The sequence below is a fragment of the Mustela putorius genome, unplaced genomic scaffold, assembly GCF_011764305.1.
Source record: "Mustela putorius furo isolate JIRA1106 unplaced genomic scaffold, ASM1176430v1.1 tig00003909_pilon_pilon_pilon, whole genome shotgun sequence".
Lineage (NCBI taxonomy): Eukaryota > Metazoa > Chordata > Mammalia > Carnivora > Mustelidae > Mustela > Mustela putorius.
The window spans coordinates 8892193-8907103 of NW_025422057.1; the positions used below are offsets into that span (position 1 = coordinate 8892193).

The 14911-nt window shown below is 51.5% G+C and overlaps 1 protein-coding gene across 1 annotated transcript in view; it reads right to left on the reverse strand.

The window, feature by feature from the left end:
- Positions 1-401: 401 nt before the first annotated feature.
- DMBT1 (deleted in malignant brain tumors 1) overlaps positions 402-14911 on the reverse strand; it is a 61178-nt gene continuing 46668 nt past the window's right edge. The window contains 10 exon segments of the mRNA XM_045068963.1: positions 402-1024; positions 3307-3695; positions 5736-5920; positions 6749-6957; positions 8222-8372; positions 8631-8660; positions 9712-9732; positions 13372-13404; positions 14003-14029; positions 14460-14783. Of these exon segments, the coding sequence (XP_044924898.1) occupies positions 730-1024; positions 3307-3695; positions 5736-5920; positions 6749-6957; positions 8222-8372; positions 8631-8660; positions 9712-9732; positions 13372-13404; positions 14003-14029; positions 14460-14783 (1664 nt within the window). The 3' untranslated portion in view covers positions 402-729.

Here is a 14911-nt window from a genome sequence, read left to right on the forward strand (position 1 = left end):
AGAGGAGGGTTCGTGGCAAGTGCGGCTACCCCACACCCGTCCCTGTCACCCGTGCTACCGTATCTGCTGACCTGTCCTCAGCCTAGACCAGAAACCCTGGGTCTCAGTGTGAGGACCCTTCCTCGCCCACACCCACAAGAAAACAGAGTGAGAAATGCAATCCCTGTTGGAGATGAGACGGCGTGGCTGACCCCCAAAATGTCAGCCCTGCGAGCCGCTGGATAAACCCATCCTGCCTGCATCCGCACGGCCCCACCTGGGGACACAGGGGCCTCTTCGTATCACTCTCATGAGCCCTGACGTCACCGCTGGTGTCGTGTTGTTGATGTCAATGATGGTAACAACAGTACCAAGACCCGCCGCTCATCGCACGCAAGAACTCGACCCAGGCAGACACGAAGGCAGTTTAACTGACGTTACTTTATTGCACCCCCCGCAACAGTCCTAGCCGGGAGATAGTCACGTCTTCGTTCCACAGAAAAGGAGCGTGAGGTGCGGGGAGTTCAGGAGCCCGAGGACAAAGGTGGCAAGTGTGTCCGTGTCGCACATCAGAACTCTCTTGGCCACGCACCGCGCGCGGTCCCCCATAGACCAGAACCCCCGGAAGAAGGCGGGGAGCGATCTAGCGGGCTCCATGTCGCCCCAGCAGGCCTGGCACGTGAGGGGTGTCCAATCGGAGGGGGGACGCGGCGCCCACAGAAACATCCCGGGTCCCTGCCGCTCCGGGGCCTAAGGGCGGGAGGGCTGGCTCGTCGCCAGGTCCCTGTTCTCAGTGCGCGGGTCCCGCTTCAGGATGGGTCCCAGGACGACGTCCACCTCCTGGTGGGAGCCCACGTCCCTCTTGGCCCGGCCGATGCAGCCCCTGCGGCAGCGGGAGGAGGAGTCGTCGGCCCTGCACACCACCATCTTGCAGCGCAGATACACGGAGGGGAAGCGCCTCAGGAAGAAGAAGGAGCTGAACTGGAAGCGGACGACGCGAGGCGAGGGCTGGGGGTAGGAGCGGTAGGTGCGGTCCTTGGCGCACCTGCGAGAGGAGAAGCGCGGCCGTCAGCTGGGGGCGCCGGGGCGCAGGCCCCCACGAGGCCCCCACGAGGCCCCCACGCCGACGCCTGGGAAACCCGGCAGCTGCGGCAGCAGATCCTGAAGCCGCACAGCAGCCCGGGCTTTCCCCACAGACGAGCAGGCCCCAGTGGCACAGCGGGGGCTCCGTGCCCCTGGGTGCGGGGGGCCTGGAAACGCGGGGCCCAGAGAACGGGCACTGGGGACGGCGGCATGGCCTTTCCTAACCTGCCCGCAGGGCCAGGCAAGGCCACACTGCGCGCTACTTTCTGGTACCTTCGGTGGCTAGCACCTCGCCCCCACCGAAGTCTCTGGGGCCATGTCTCCTGACCCACCTCAGCTTGCCCTGGGCCCTGGGTGGCCCTGATTTCCACACAAGCCTGAGTGCTCTCCAGTCCCCCCCCACTCCAATATCGACCCCTCCTGATTCCCTCAGAGGCTGCCTCATCTCCACCGGTGTTAGCAGGAAGAGTCGTTAAGAATCCCCTGAAAGAGGGGTCCCTGGGGACTCCGTCACTAAGCATCTGCCTTCAGCTCAGGTCATGATCCCAGGTGTGAGCTCGATCTTGGGATCGAGCCCTACATTGGGATCACTGCTCAGCGGGAAGCCTGCTTCTCCCTCTCCAACTCCCACTGCTTGTTTTCTGTCTCTTGCTCTTGCTCTCTCTCTGTGTCAAATAAATAAATAAAATCTTAAAAAAAAAAAGAAAAGAAGAAGAAGAAGAAGAAGAATCATCTCCTGAAAGATCAAGACGAGGAACATTTCCCAGCTCTCCCCCTGGTGGAGGAAGCAGCTTCCGTAACCCACAACATCTCTTAACGGGAGGATTTGGGGTGACGTAGCAAAGATGGAAGCAAACTGGTCCTTGGGGTTTAGGGTGGGAATTTTTTTGTGGTGGATGGGAGCCGTCACTGGGGCAGCCTGATTTGCCTGGAAATGTGGCCCAGGGTTCCCTCGGTATCTTCCTGCCCCTTCCAGAGTCTCCTTCCTCTGCTTTCAATGGACATCCTCTCAAATACCATGTTCTTGTTTCCCACAGGGGTCAATTTAGCAGCAAAGATGAGAAAGAAAGTACCCAGATCCTTGTCAGGAAGCAGGACAGTTGTAAATGAGGTCAGGGTGACCCCAGGGCTGCTGGGCAGTAACTGCATTTGCATAAAGCCACACCAGTCGGTGTGGTCTGGAGGAGCCGGGCTCCATAACCCAGGCCGCACTTCAGAATCACTGGGCCGGGGGGTGTGGATTCTAAAACTACAGATACCCAAACCCCACGGCAGACCAAATAAAGTGAATGTGCAGGTGGGGCCCGGGCACGGCTCTGTCCGAAGCTCCCGATTGCTCTAACGGGCATCCAGGCGGGTGGTGACCCAGCTGGTGCCCAGGGATAGCTAGTGAGTCCCCGCCCTTCCCAACCCTGATTCCTAGCAGAGCCCCTTTGCCTATCAGAACAACTTCTATATGATACTTCTGTGTGATTGTTACTGAAGTGCCAAGGTCAAATTATCAGCAAAGAAGGGTGCACACACCAATGGGCAGGGATGGAAGAGGAGGGATGGGAGTTGCCCATCCCAGCATCCCAGGACCCACTGATGAACTCAGAAGAAGCAAACTCTACCTCCCCAGAGTCCTGCCATCCCGGGGAGCAGGACTGTAGTGGACGAATCTAATCTGGGCACCGCTGACCACTGACCTGACTTCTGCATCTCTCGAGTTGGTTAGACCCACCGTTCTCAGCTGCTAAGTCAAGAGACTTCTGCTGACCCTGTTACTGGCAACGCTTCCTGTGGACCACCTGCCGCGCATACTCTTCGCCCAGAGCCCCTTGGCCTCATTCCCATTTCATCCTCCCAACAGCCTATGATGTGGGCACCACGCTTCACATCTGAAGGGTGAGGAGACTGGCTCAGAGAGATACGACTGCTTGCCCAGAGTGAGGCCATGGCTACATGGCGGAGCCGGTGTCTCAGTCCCAAGCTGTTGCAGAATCAAGGCTTTCCTCACTACACACATATCTTCTTACAGAGTTTGGCCACCTGGGTCGAATCCCAGGTACAGCTAACCTGCTTGGTGACCACTGATGGCTCATTACTTCTCCACACATCCATTTCCATGGATGTTAACCAGGTAGGACAACCTGACTGGTTAAGTTGGATCCACTAGAACCAAAAATCCTTGGGACTTTGAGCTACTCATGTTTGAACTATCGGGTGAAGCTTGACAGTCGCCCCCACGAAGACACTGCTTACCCACTTCGGATTAGATCATAAGTCAAAGATGTAAAGTCATTGGAATACGGGGACGCCACACAGGTATCCACAAACAAGGACAGGGAGGTATCAGAATTGATGATCTCGGCCTGAAGGTACAAGTTCTGGTTCAGGTCCACGTAGTAGGGGCTGCTGGTCACCGGGTATAAAAATGAAGATGATGCGTAGAAGGAAATGTTCACGTCAAAGTTGCCGTACTGCACTTCATTGACGTCGACGGTGTCATTAGCGATGTACATGGTGTCAACCCAGGTGTTCTGGAGCATTTTGCAGCTAATGTGAATGTGGAGATCCTTCTTCCTCTTGATGATGGCACTGGGAGCAGCTGCTTTGAGGAAGTTGGAATAGGTGATGGTATCATTATCTACCTGGGAAAGGAAGGCAGGAGAGCAAAGTCAAGCAAATGTCACCTGCTAAGGGAAGCTCACTGCTGATTTTGGTGACGATGAGAGCGAAGTGACTCAGCCAGACTTCAGAACCCTCCCAGGACCACACAGAGAAGGCGCATGGGTGCCATGTTCCCATTATCTGGGCTGGACATGCTGTTTAACTAGGAGGATTCCCTCCTTTCATACAACCCCTTCCTCTTCCATGTAATGGGAAGCGTAGTGTGGGCCAGGTTTGGGGGCCTCCTAGGAGCTGCTCCCTGTGAGAAGACAGGTGTGTCTGGATCCCCCCCTGCCCTGCTGAATGGCCACCCTGAGTCCAGACTCCATGGCTCAGGGCCTTTCTTGCTTCGCTTCATTCTTGCTGTAGCTGGGAGATACCAAGGGAGGCAGCCATGCACCGGAAGGAGGGGCTGGTGGGATTAGTTTTCACTGTGCTGTTTGAATGGCTCAGTAGCTCTTACAGCTTGGTATCTTAGGCTGCCAGGACTGGAAGTGACACAGGGTGGAGTTTTAGCTGCGGTGGGTATCTGACCTCTGGGGTAGGGGCTCCCGCAGAGACTCATGTGGACAGCTGAACGACGCTGGATCACTTCCTGTCACACACTCCTTTGTCACTCCCCCAACCACGGGGATCTGTTGGGCTAAATGACTATCCCCTTCCTCTCCCACTGTTTGTTATGTGTCAAAGGATCAGCAATGACCTTGCTGGGTAATAAACAGTGTCATCTTAGCACCTAGCCCAGCACTGGCTCCCGGCAAATGCTCAGTACATCTTTGGTGAATGACAAGTTGATGTCCTCTGAGTGTGTGGGCCGTGCACGTTGTACATATTCGAGCATTTCATGTTGTATATGTACTGTAGTCCTAAGCCACATAAAAATATTTGCATGGTGTCTGTTCCCTGTTACTTAGGTGTCATCCCCAAATTCAGAATTTAGATGATTTCAAATAAATTTACATAAAATTAAATGCAACCATTGTAAGCATGCCATCCAGTGCGGTTTGAGGATAATCACCTCCACATAAAATCCAGAACATGGCCACAAGCCAAATCAACATTTTCCTGCCCCCTTTGCAGGCAATCCCCTCCAACCAAGTTGGCTTTCCATCCTACATTTATTCCCCATTCCTGAATTTTATAGAAATGGAATCACAGAGTGGGTACTTTTATGTGGCTGGCTTCTCTCACTCAGTGTAAGGTTCTGGAGATTTTCAGAGTCTGACGTTTGTCCTGCTACTTCTTGGCCAAGTGGCTTGGGCCACCTGCTGGACCCCTCAAAGTCCAGCCTCCCTGTATTAAAAGTGGGGTGACAATGAGAGAATTCTGGGTGGGTGTCCGGGGAGTATGACACCTGCTAATCCTAGTGCTTGGCCCTGGGAAGATGACCAACCATCCAGTTTGCTCAGGACCGAGGAGTTTTGTAGAACATGGAACTTTTCCATGCTGACATCTGAAAAGTCCCAGGCAAACCAAGACAACTGATCACCCTAGATGGTGACAGCTCAGCTGCAGAGGTTGATTTACTATAAAGCTAATAAAACTTCAGCCTCTGGGCCTCCCCCATGCACAGGTTCCTCCAAGGCCTAGCAGTGTGCTGGCACAGGCCTACGTTTCTGTACTTAAGAAAGTAAGATACATTTGCATTCCCTGCTTCATGAGGCACCCGCCCCTTTCACCAACAGCAACCCCAAACTCTATAAGCTTAAGGCTCTGTAAAATCTGGAGCTGCCCCAAGAGCTGCTGTGGTCTTTGCTGATGGGAAGGCAGCCTGCGACGCACCCCCTGTGCCCAACAAGGTAGGGGAAGATGGCTTGCTGACCTTCCTTCCTCAGCCTTACATTTCAAAGTGGCTATAGCTACACATCATGGCACTGAGGGACAGATTTAAATCTTCACCCTCATTACCCTGGTTATACCATCATTACGTCTCTGGGGTCCCCAGAATTCAAGAATCACAGCACACATCACTATAAGAAAGCTTATTCAGCAGGAGATAGAGTAGGAAGCCCCAGACTTACCTGCTCGGTGGTGCCGCAGCCGGAATATGGAATTGTGAACGACACCTGGCTGGCTGTTATCTGGGGCTGACACTGGTAGCTTTCATTCTGGGTGGAAATGACGAGGTCTGTGGCAGAATAGCCCAGGGACCGGAGGTAGCTCCTCTTCACGCTGGCTTGCATGTGGTTTGGCAGACAAAGCAACTCTGGTGGCCGAGGGCAAACAATGCAGGCAGTCAGCACCCCAGCGAGCCCACTTGGCGTTCCTCCCACATACAGGTGCAGAGACCAAGATGGCGGACAAGGATGGTCCACATCGGACTAGGCCTCGCCACAACCCCGCAAGTACCCCATGGCTCAGGTCCGTGTCTTTCTCACAAGACCCCTTTGAGGACACGGGGATTTCAGATTTCCCTGATGGAGGAGTGGAGGCAGGGTGTGAGATGAGTAAAATGTTTTGCCAACCTGCCATGTATCCGTAAAGTAAAGTAACGCTCCAGCTGAATGTAGACATTATAACCTAAAGTCCTTGAGCTATGGAGTGGGTCATGCTTAGAATCCTGACTGCCAAAGACAGCTTGGATGTCCCCTCACCCAGTCCCTAGGGAATCTGTAAATCAGTCCACTTAACAGCTCAAATCGTGGCCATTAGCAGCAAGTGGCCGAGGGACCAGCTCAGTCCATCTTCAGAGAGCAGCCAAACTTGCTAAGTCTCCAGACGCAGTCACAGCGGCCAGGTGGTCGGTCGCCTGTGTCCTTGGCACTGGCGTCTCACCATCTGCTGAAGGTATGACCTCACACCTTCCTTTCAGTCTCTGTCGACCACAGGAAGACCACCACACTGCCCATCAGCCCGTTCTGGCCCCGGACCTCATTTCTGGGCAGTGGAGTCCCAAGACCACTGCTGGTGGCCCCTTTCGACACCAGATTATGCCTTGGTGATGGGACAAAGCTGCTCTCGTTTCTTATTCAGCAGCCACAGAAGGGTTGAGCAGAGGGGGCCCCCCACCATGAGCCCCCACCAGGGGACTTACTGGTGTTATCTTCAGAAGGGCTGGAGTAGTAGTCGGCCTGGAAGCCCCTCCTCGTGATGCTGCCATCGCTGACAAAGCGGATGGACATGAAGTTCGATGAGGAAGTGAGGGGACCCACAAATCCGTTACAAACCCGGGCGATCAGAGGGGAACTGTGGGAGGGGCCGTCGAACACCTCAATATAGTCATAACTGCATCCTCCTTCAAGCCTGCGGGGACAGAACACAGAGTTTCAGCTTCCCTTTCAGCCGCGATGGGAGGCAGGGAGTGAGCGTCACACCTCTGTTGCAGAAATGCTGACAAAAGTAACAGTTGAGAATACTAGGAGGATAATTATCCCAGGACCTTCGTGCACGGATCTCTGTCCGCACATAGGAAACCCACAACCTTTGCATCATGAAAGGAAGGGGTCACAGCCTGTCCTAGACAGTCCTTTGCATCATGAAAGGAAGGGGTCACAGCCTGTCCTAGACCGCTTCTTCAATCAAGAAGACCCTGGCTTCCCATTGAATAAAAGAAGTAATCATGAATCTATAGTGATAGAAATACCTAACTGGACTAATGAATATCGGACAAGTCAAATAAGCTCTCTGAGGGTTAGGTGGTCGACCTTCTCCACAGATCACATGAGCTCGAGGTACAGTATCTGGGACCCGAAATCACTGCAATGATGAGGTGATTAAAATAATATTATAACTTATGCAAAACCCGGATGAATTTTCCGAGGGATTTGCAAGGCCACAGTAACCAAAGAGCCAGAGAGACTACTGATGTGTTCAGTAGTGGCTTTCACAGAAGAAATGATTGCACCGCCTTTTCTGGACACCAGAAAATGCTCATACCTCTGTGTGGTCACCCCCTCCTCGGACCAATCATATAGTACTGGGGCTTTGATGCTGTCTCCTCTGCTTAAAGCAGTGATCCCCACTCTTTATTAAATGAGGAATGGATAATGTAGCCTCTGTAGCCGAGATTTCTCCACCACTGCTTGACCGCCACCCCCCCCCCGCCAGAACTCACCCTCCAAGAAAGGAGGCAATGGAGAGAAAAGGGTTAAAAAAAAAACAACTGGTATGGTTAATAGGATTCTGTGTTTTACCATTACTCTAATAGTCACCCTTCCCGCAGGATAACATTTCTAAGCATTTTCACCTCTTTCTCTCTCGTGACCTTCCCAGTAGGCAGAGATAAGAGGAAAGCAGGTATTTTATTCCCTTGTTTTGACTGAGGTTCAGAAAAATTTAAGTGATTTCCTGTGGTCACACAGCAAATTAGTGACAGACCCGGGACTTTAAACCAGGGCTCTCGTGCTGGTCCCACCTCCACAGGCTGCCTCTGGGTAAAAAAAAATTGAACCTTTAAGAGAAAATGTCAATTGGGCCAACATCCCTCTAAAGGGCTAGGTACCATTCATTCTGTTCTCAGACATCTGCGAGGTCCCCCACGGGTTCGGCTCTGCACCCATGCACTTACTGGACATCTCTGAAGATAACGGTGACATGGTAGTTGTTTTGGACTTCAATGTCCCACAGACAATTGGCATTGTTTGGGTAGGTCCCCGGATAGAACGGGCTGGAAAAGTACCCCGATGGCTGGGTCAGGAAGCCTCCGCAGGAATAATTTGCTGTCGAGAAGAAATGGAAATGTGGAGGGCCCCCTGAGCCCACTGCACAGCCACCTGGGGAAATGTTTAGACAACCCCCTGGCCAGAAACTCAGCAGGAGCTGGTATAGATCCAGACTGTACAGGGAGGCTCTACTTAGGGAAGCCACGTCCTCATTTTTGTCACTGTCCCCTCACCCCCCTCCCTGGCCTCCCCACCCAGCGGCACCGTCATGGAGGGGAAGGGAAAGAGGGTTTTGTGGGCGAGCCCAGAACTTACTGTTTGGGTGGGTGACATTGTGAGCAGGAGCTGTTGACCAAGAAAAAAGGTAACAGTCAGTTTCCTGATGGTTGGCACAATTGTTCAGTGTTCACCGGCTCTGTGCGGAAAGGAGCCAGCCCTGGCTTCCCAGCGAGATGCTGGACACTCGCCCTCAGAGAGCTCGCAGCCTGGAGCGGCGCACGGGAATGAGGAAATCCTAGCATAACGGGAGCGGGCGGGATCAGGGTAAGCCCAGGACAGGGTGGGAGCCCAGAGCATTGGCTTCTGACCCAGACTGAACGGAGAACACGGGACAAGTGTTTGGGGGGGGGGGAGCGGTCAGGCAAAAAAGTAAGGGGGGGCGGGAGGTTCCATGCGGAGAGAACAGCCTGTGCGAAGAGACGGGCCTGAGAGCCACTGGCACGCTTCACGGACGTCCGTGTGGACGGAGCGGGGAGCGGCGGGGGAGGAAAGCAAGCAGACAGGGAGGTGGCTCTGTGCCCAGCCGTGGAGGTCTGCACCCGGAGGCCCCGAGGAGCCATGTGAAGGGTGCGAAGATACGGAGGCTGGGACTGACACCGGCATTTCATAAGGACGCCCCCAGCTCTTGTGTAGAGAATGGACGGGGACAAGGTTGAGGCGTCGCTGCTGCAGGAAGCAGGTGGTGAGGAGGGAGGATGGGGACGGAGGGGAAAGCCCCAGGAGCCACGACTTGCTGACAATGCTTAGAGCACGCGAAGCGGCAGCTCCGACGTGGGCCATCGCAGCTGTTGGTGGCTCCACACGGAGTTCGGTGATGAGGCAGGACCCACTGGCCTTCAGCGACCAGCGCCTGGTGTCTGAGGGGACAGGCAGGACCTACAGTGCCTGGCCTCTCCTGGGGGCTGACTGGAGATCTGAATCTTAGGCTGGCCAGGCTCCTGCTGCTCAAAGAGGAGCCCAGAGAGAGGCCCAGCCCTGCTCGGGTGGGGACATCCGCTGCACGGAATACCAGTGCCAGGAAGACATGAGGGACAATTCGTGGGAGAGCGAGGGACATCCTGGGACCAGCCGTGAGGAGGGCCAGCCAGGCGGCTGGGTAGAAATCACGGGGACTTACTGTGCATTATTGGCGGGCTTCCTGGAAAGGGATAGGAGAAAAGCATTAGTCGCTGAAGTGTGGCGGGAGGAGGGGCTTGCACGTGGCAAGAGCACACCCATGTGACTCCCAGTCTGATCCCTTCTATGAACACACTGGTGGGTCATGGAGTTACGGCGGTAAGGCCTGTGCTACCAGCAGGAGGCTTCAGGCAGTTCTCCCCAGCTGCTCCCCCAGCCCCATCGTCACTTAGGGGTCATTAGGGCCACAGCCAAGGTCACAGCATCACTTATTCCTCATTTCCTACTTGTCTGGCATTCCACTTAGGTCCCAGAGTCAATGGAAGCGGGAGAACACACGTGCACACCGGCTGTGCAGCAGCATGACGGCCCCCGGGTCTGGAAACCCCCAGAGATGAAGTGGCCCCTTCACGGCCTCCCGGAGCGGGAAGACCAAGGGCGCAGCCGACAAGCTCCTGGTCCTGCGCTGCCCACATTATGGGCCTTGATCTGAGGACCTGCCTTCTTGAGGGCCTAGAAAAGCAACTCTCCGCCAAGAGGCGACCCAAGCTCCAGAGGGAGCACGAGTCACCTTGGGGCAAAAATGCCAAGAAAGCAACAAAGTGATTATTGTCCTTGTTCAGTGGAGTACAGGGATCGTTTTGGCTGAGCGGGAGTGCTGGCCCTTGGAGAGCGCCCTGCAGTATAACTGATAACCCAGGTTTCCTGCCAGTTGACAAGGAACAGTGGGAAGTGGGGTCTAGAACACAGTTTCTGCCATAGGAGGCCTGGGCTTGCATCTTGTCTCTACCTTTATCAGCTCCATGAAGTCGAGCAAGTTACAGAAACTCTCTGCCTCAGTTTCTTCATCTGAAAAATGGGAGTGCTAATAAAGTCTGCCTCGTCAGATTCCTGTGTGCATTAAATGAGATAATACACACGAACCCTGAGAGTGGGGCCTGGCACATAGCAAGGGCCCTATGGTATCAGCTGCTATTATCTATCACAGAATGCTAAATCATATTATGATTAATCATATTAATCATATTATTATTATTAATCATATTAATAATATTAAGTGTTCAAACTTTTGTTGGTCAGTTTAATAGACCATTTAAAAATACCTAGTCACTGAGTGATAACAGAAATCAAAATCGACTCGCATCTTGTTTTCAAAATTGGTCCCTGTTGTAGCATCTATGAACCAGCACGAGGACTTCACCTCCTTCCGTGGCCAAGAACTATTCTCACGTGTGTAAGGGCCACATTTTGTCCATCCATTCACCAGGATGAACTTTCAGATTGTTTCCACTTTAGGGTTCTTAGGAACACAGCTGCCCACCTGTGAACATTCATCTGTAAGTTTCTGTGTGGTCACGTGCTTTCCTTTCTCCTGAGTGTATGCCTAGGGCTACGGTTTCTGGGTCATATGGTAACTCTATGTTTCACTTTTTGAGGAGCTACCAAAGGGTTTCTCCAACTGGAGGTACCATTTTATATTCCCATCAGCCGGGCATGAGGGTTCTGACTTCTCCACATCCTCACTAGCACTTGTCATTATCTGAGTTTTTGATTCTAGCCAACCGACTGGGTGTGAAGTAGAATGTCTTTGTGGATGTGCTTTGCATTTCCCTGATGGGTAGTGATGTGACACATTTGCACTGAGAAAATTCAATGACATAACCAAGTGGCCACATCTGCATATGCTGCTGAGTATTGGTATCTCCTCCGTGGAGAAATATCTGTGCAGATCCTGTGCTCATTCTTTAAGTGCGTTATTGGACTTTTTATTATTGTCTTCTGAAAGTTCTTTATGATTCTAAACGCAACTTTCTTATCAGATGTATCATTTGCAAATATCTCCTCAGTTTCTGTGGAAAAATGGAGCTTCTTAAAGATAATTTAGCCTTTAAAATATGCCTACCCTTAATTTCTATTTCTATACTGGGAAGTAATCAAAAATGAAGCCAAAGTTTCATAACACTGGGTATGCATTACAGATTTCTAAAAATGGAACAGACACAACTGTAAAATAAAATAAAAGTGTTACTGTATGTGATTACCTAAGTATAAAGAATAGACTTAGAATTATTTCTTTTGTCCTGTGATTACTAATTGTTTAATGAAATCATGATAGAACCATAGAATGAAAAACTGCATGCCCACTAAATTTTATGCTGTAAAAATAATTTCAATACCATAAAAATGCCATTGTTAAGGACATAAAAATAAGTATTCTATGCTCATGTGAGAACAGATCTTATAAAATAAGACATAAAGCAGGCTGTCATTTGTGTATGTGTCCACACTGGCAAATGTATCAAAATGCAATTAGGATTAAATATTCACCCATTCATTCATGTGTTCATTTATTCTTTCTAGAAACATTTATGTTGCGCCAGACACAATGATAGGTAATAAGGATGCAAGAGGGTTAAAGGCGGATATGGTCTTGGCCCTCAGGGAGTGCACAGTTTGGCATAAGGATGATCTTTTGCAAACAGACTTCGCTTTTGCAATTCACCAGCTTAAAACTTTCCAGCAGCTCTGACTGTCCTTAGGATAAAGTCAGGAGTTTTAACCTGTGCACAAAGCTCCCCCAAATGATCTGACAACAACCAAGCTCCTTCTCACCCAGGCTTACAAAGTGTTCCTTCCGGCTAGAAGGCATGTCAGCAAGTGCGCCTGCTTCTCATTGTATGCCTTGGCAGAAGAGGCACCTTTGTAAAGAACATCCCCTAATCTCTTGATCAAGTTAAGCCTCTGCGAATATGCCCTCTTAGCACACCGAACATCCCCCCTGAAGCAACTGTCACACCTGTAATTACATCATAAATCAGTAGTAATGATTAACTACTTTCAGCTTCCTGAGGGAGGAGATCAGTTTCTCTTCCAACATTCTTGATGGCCACCGGACCACATATATAACAACAGCCTTGATGGCCACCGGACCACATATATAGCAAAGACCTTAGATACTTAACACAAGAAGAGTTAGCATTTAGTGAGCACATTCTATGTACCAGGCACTATGTTAACTTTAGTCCAGTAAACTTATTGCTTTCCTCTGGGAAAAATTGGGGAGGGATGCAGAGACTCAAAAAGTATTCTGCATCAGAGGATCATTCCTAAGAATCAGGAGACGTGAACAGCGCAAGTGTCCTGCAATTCAGGACTAGTTCACCATTTCATGCTCACAGCTGTGTAACGAAATACAAGGCAGGCATTTAAACGACTGCGGAGAATATATCCAATGACAGAATCAAGTGGCCATGTCATTTCTTAAGAGCGAGGGAAAGCTATCGAGCAACAGCCATGAGGTAAACTTTACTTGGAAAGGATCGACTATTGGTGAAAATATCCATTCATTGTCTCCCTTCCTTCTCTCAAAGCTCCTGAGGTAACCCAAGAAATGCATCATTTAAGTTTCTTCTTTGAAGAACAACTTATTTCACTTGCTTAGAGGAAGGGGAAGTAGGTCTCCTCATTAAAACGAAAGTCATCCACCCGGCAGCGGGATAAAAAGGCTGAGTGTCTGGAAGGTAAGAGGCTGGCTGTGTGTGGGCACCTTGGGAGCCCTATACAGCAGGGATTGTACTGACAGGCTGACCTGGGATGTGCATTGACAGACACCGGCTGCTTCCACAGCCCAAGCCCTCAGGTGGACAAACGTGAGACTTACCAGTATTGGTTGCAGGTGATGAATGCCACCAATCTGGAAGGAAAGTGAAGTGATTTTAGGATTTTATTGGGAAAGTTTTCATTCCATGGTCATTAGTTTGTAAGGAAACGTAACTCTACACAAATCTCTCCCTGACGGCAGCACTTCTCAGAACCTGCACCATTCCAGTGTGCACTGCGAAAAGCCCAGATGGGCGAGAGTGTGGAGCTACCCTGCGCAACAGACTTGGCACTGAATGTTTTCACTGGGGGGCAAAGGAAACCTTGGGGATTACTCTCCCAACGGGATAGGATTCTGGAACACACAAGCCGTGGTGGCGTTTTCCTTGTCTTATCTCTCAAATGATCACAATTCTGACTTGAGCAGTTGCTCTGCTCTGAAATGAGCAGAGGAGACCAAAAATCCTTCCGCTGCAGCTCCTCCTGGCAAACCTGGCAGCGGACAGTGGCAGGGGATCCCGGTGGGCCCTGAGGCTAGGCTAAGTTGGAGCCAAAGCCCTGGGGACGCAGCTGGTCACTGTAACAAATACCAGAGTCCTCCAAGAGAAGGGCCAGACCTCTTCTTTAGTTTCTGGAAACATGAGAGTTGAATTCCAAGAGGAAACATGCTGGGCTTGGATACAGCTACTCACCTGGGGTAGTAGTAGTGCTTTGTACTCCTACAAAAAAAAGAGGACATATGGTCAGTCTCTGGGAAGACTGTGCAGAAAGAAGCCTTACGGGGTCCAGAGAACCAGAAATACTGAGTGCCTGACCCCCTGTCACTAAGAAGACTTTCAGAGAGGGACCTGTTAGCCTCACAGAGGATACCACCAAAAAAACGAAAAATGTACTGCAGGAATTTGTTCTCACAACTTTTACGCCCACTAACACATGGCTGTTTGACGGGCTCAAAAAGATGCTGTGTCCTCCCGTGAAACACAGCCACATCAGTATGGTTGGAGATTGGTGATGCAACGTTCCTCTCAATCTAAGAGGGAAAATGGCCGCGCTTCGGCAAAATTAGAAAGATGAAGCGACCGTGAGAGAAAATAGCTCTTCTAGAGAATTAACAAGCAGAAGTAGAGGCTCCAAATCTTGAGGACCCACCTGAGCAGACAACACCAGCATCTTCTCCATGGCCACAGTTGTGCGAGTTCCAGCCGTTGTGAGGGCAGCTCCACAGGTAGGACTCGTGCCCGGAGCAGCGCACGTCATCCAGCACAATCGGCCCTGAGCCTTGACCAAACCGGGCACTTCCGGGGGCCGACCTGGCCCAGCCGCAGCCCAGCTGCCTGCACACCACGTTGGCGTCATTGGTGTCCCAGCTGTCGTCACACACGGTGCCCCAAGAGCCTCGGTACAGGATCTCCACGCGGCCCTGACAACGGTCACCTCCGTTCACCAGCCTCAGGGCCAAGCCTGAATCAGTCCCTGAGGGATCCAGAACAGAAATCTCCCTTCATGTCTCTCTCAAGCTCATAAGCTTAGAACATTTGTAAGACCCAAGGCTTGATCCCGAACTAATCCCCTGGGCACAGAATGACCTTCAACATGCCAAA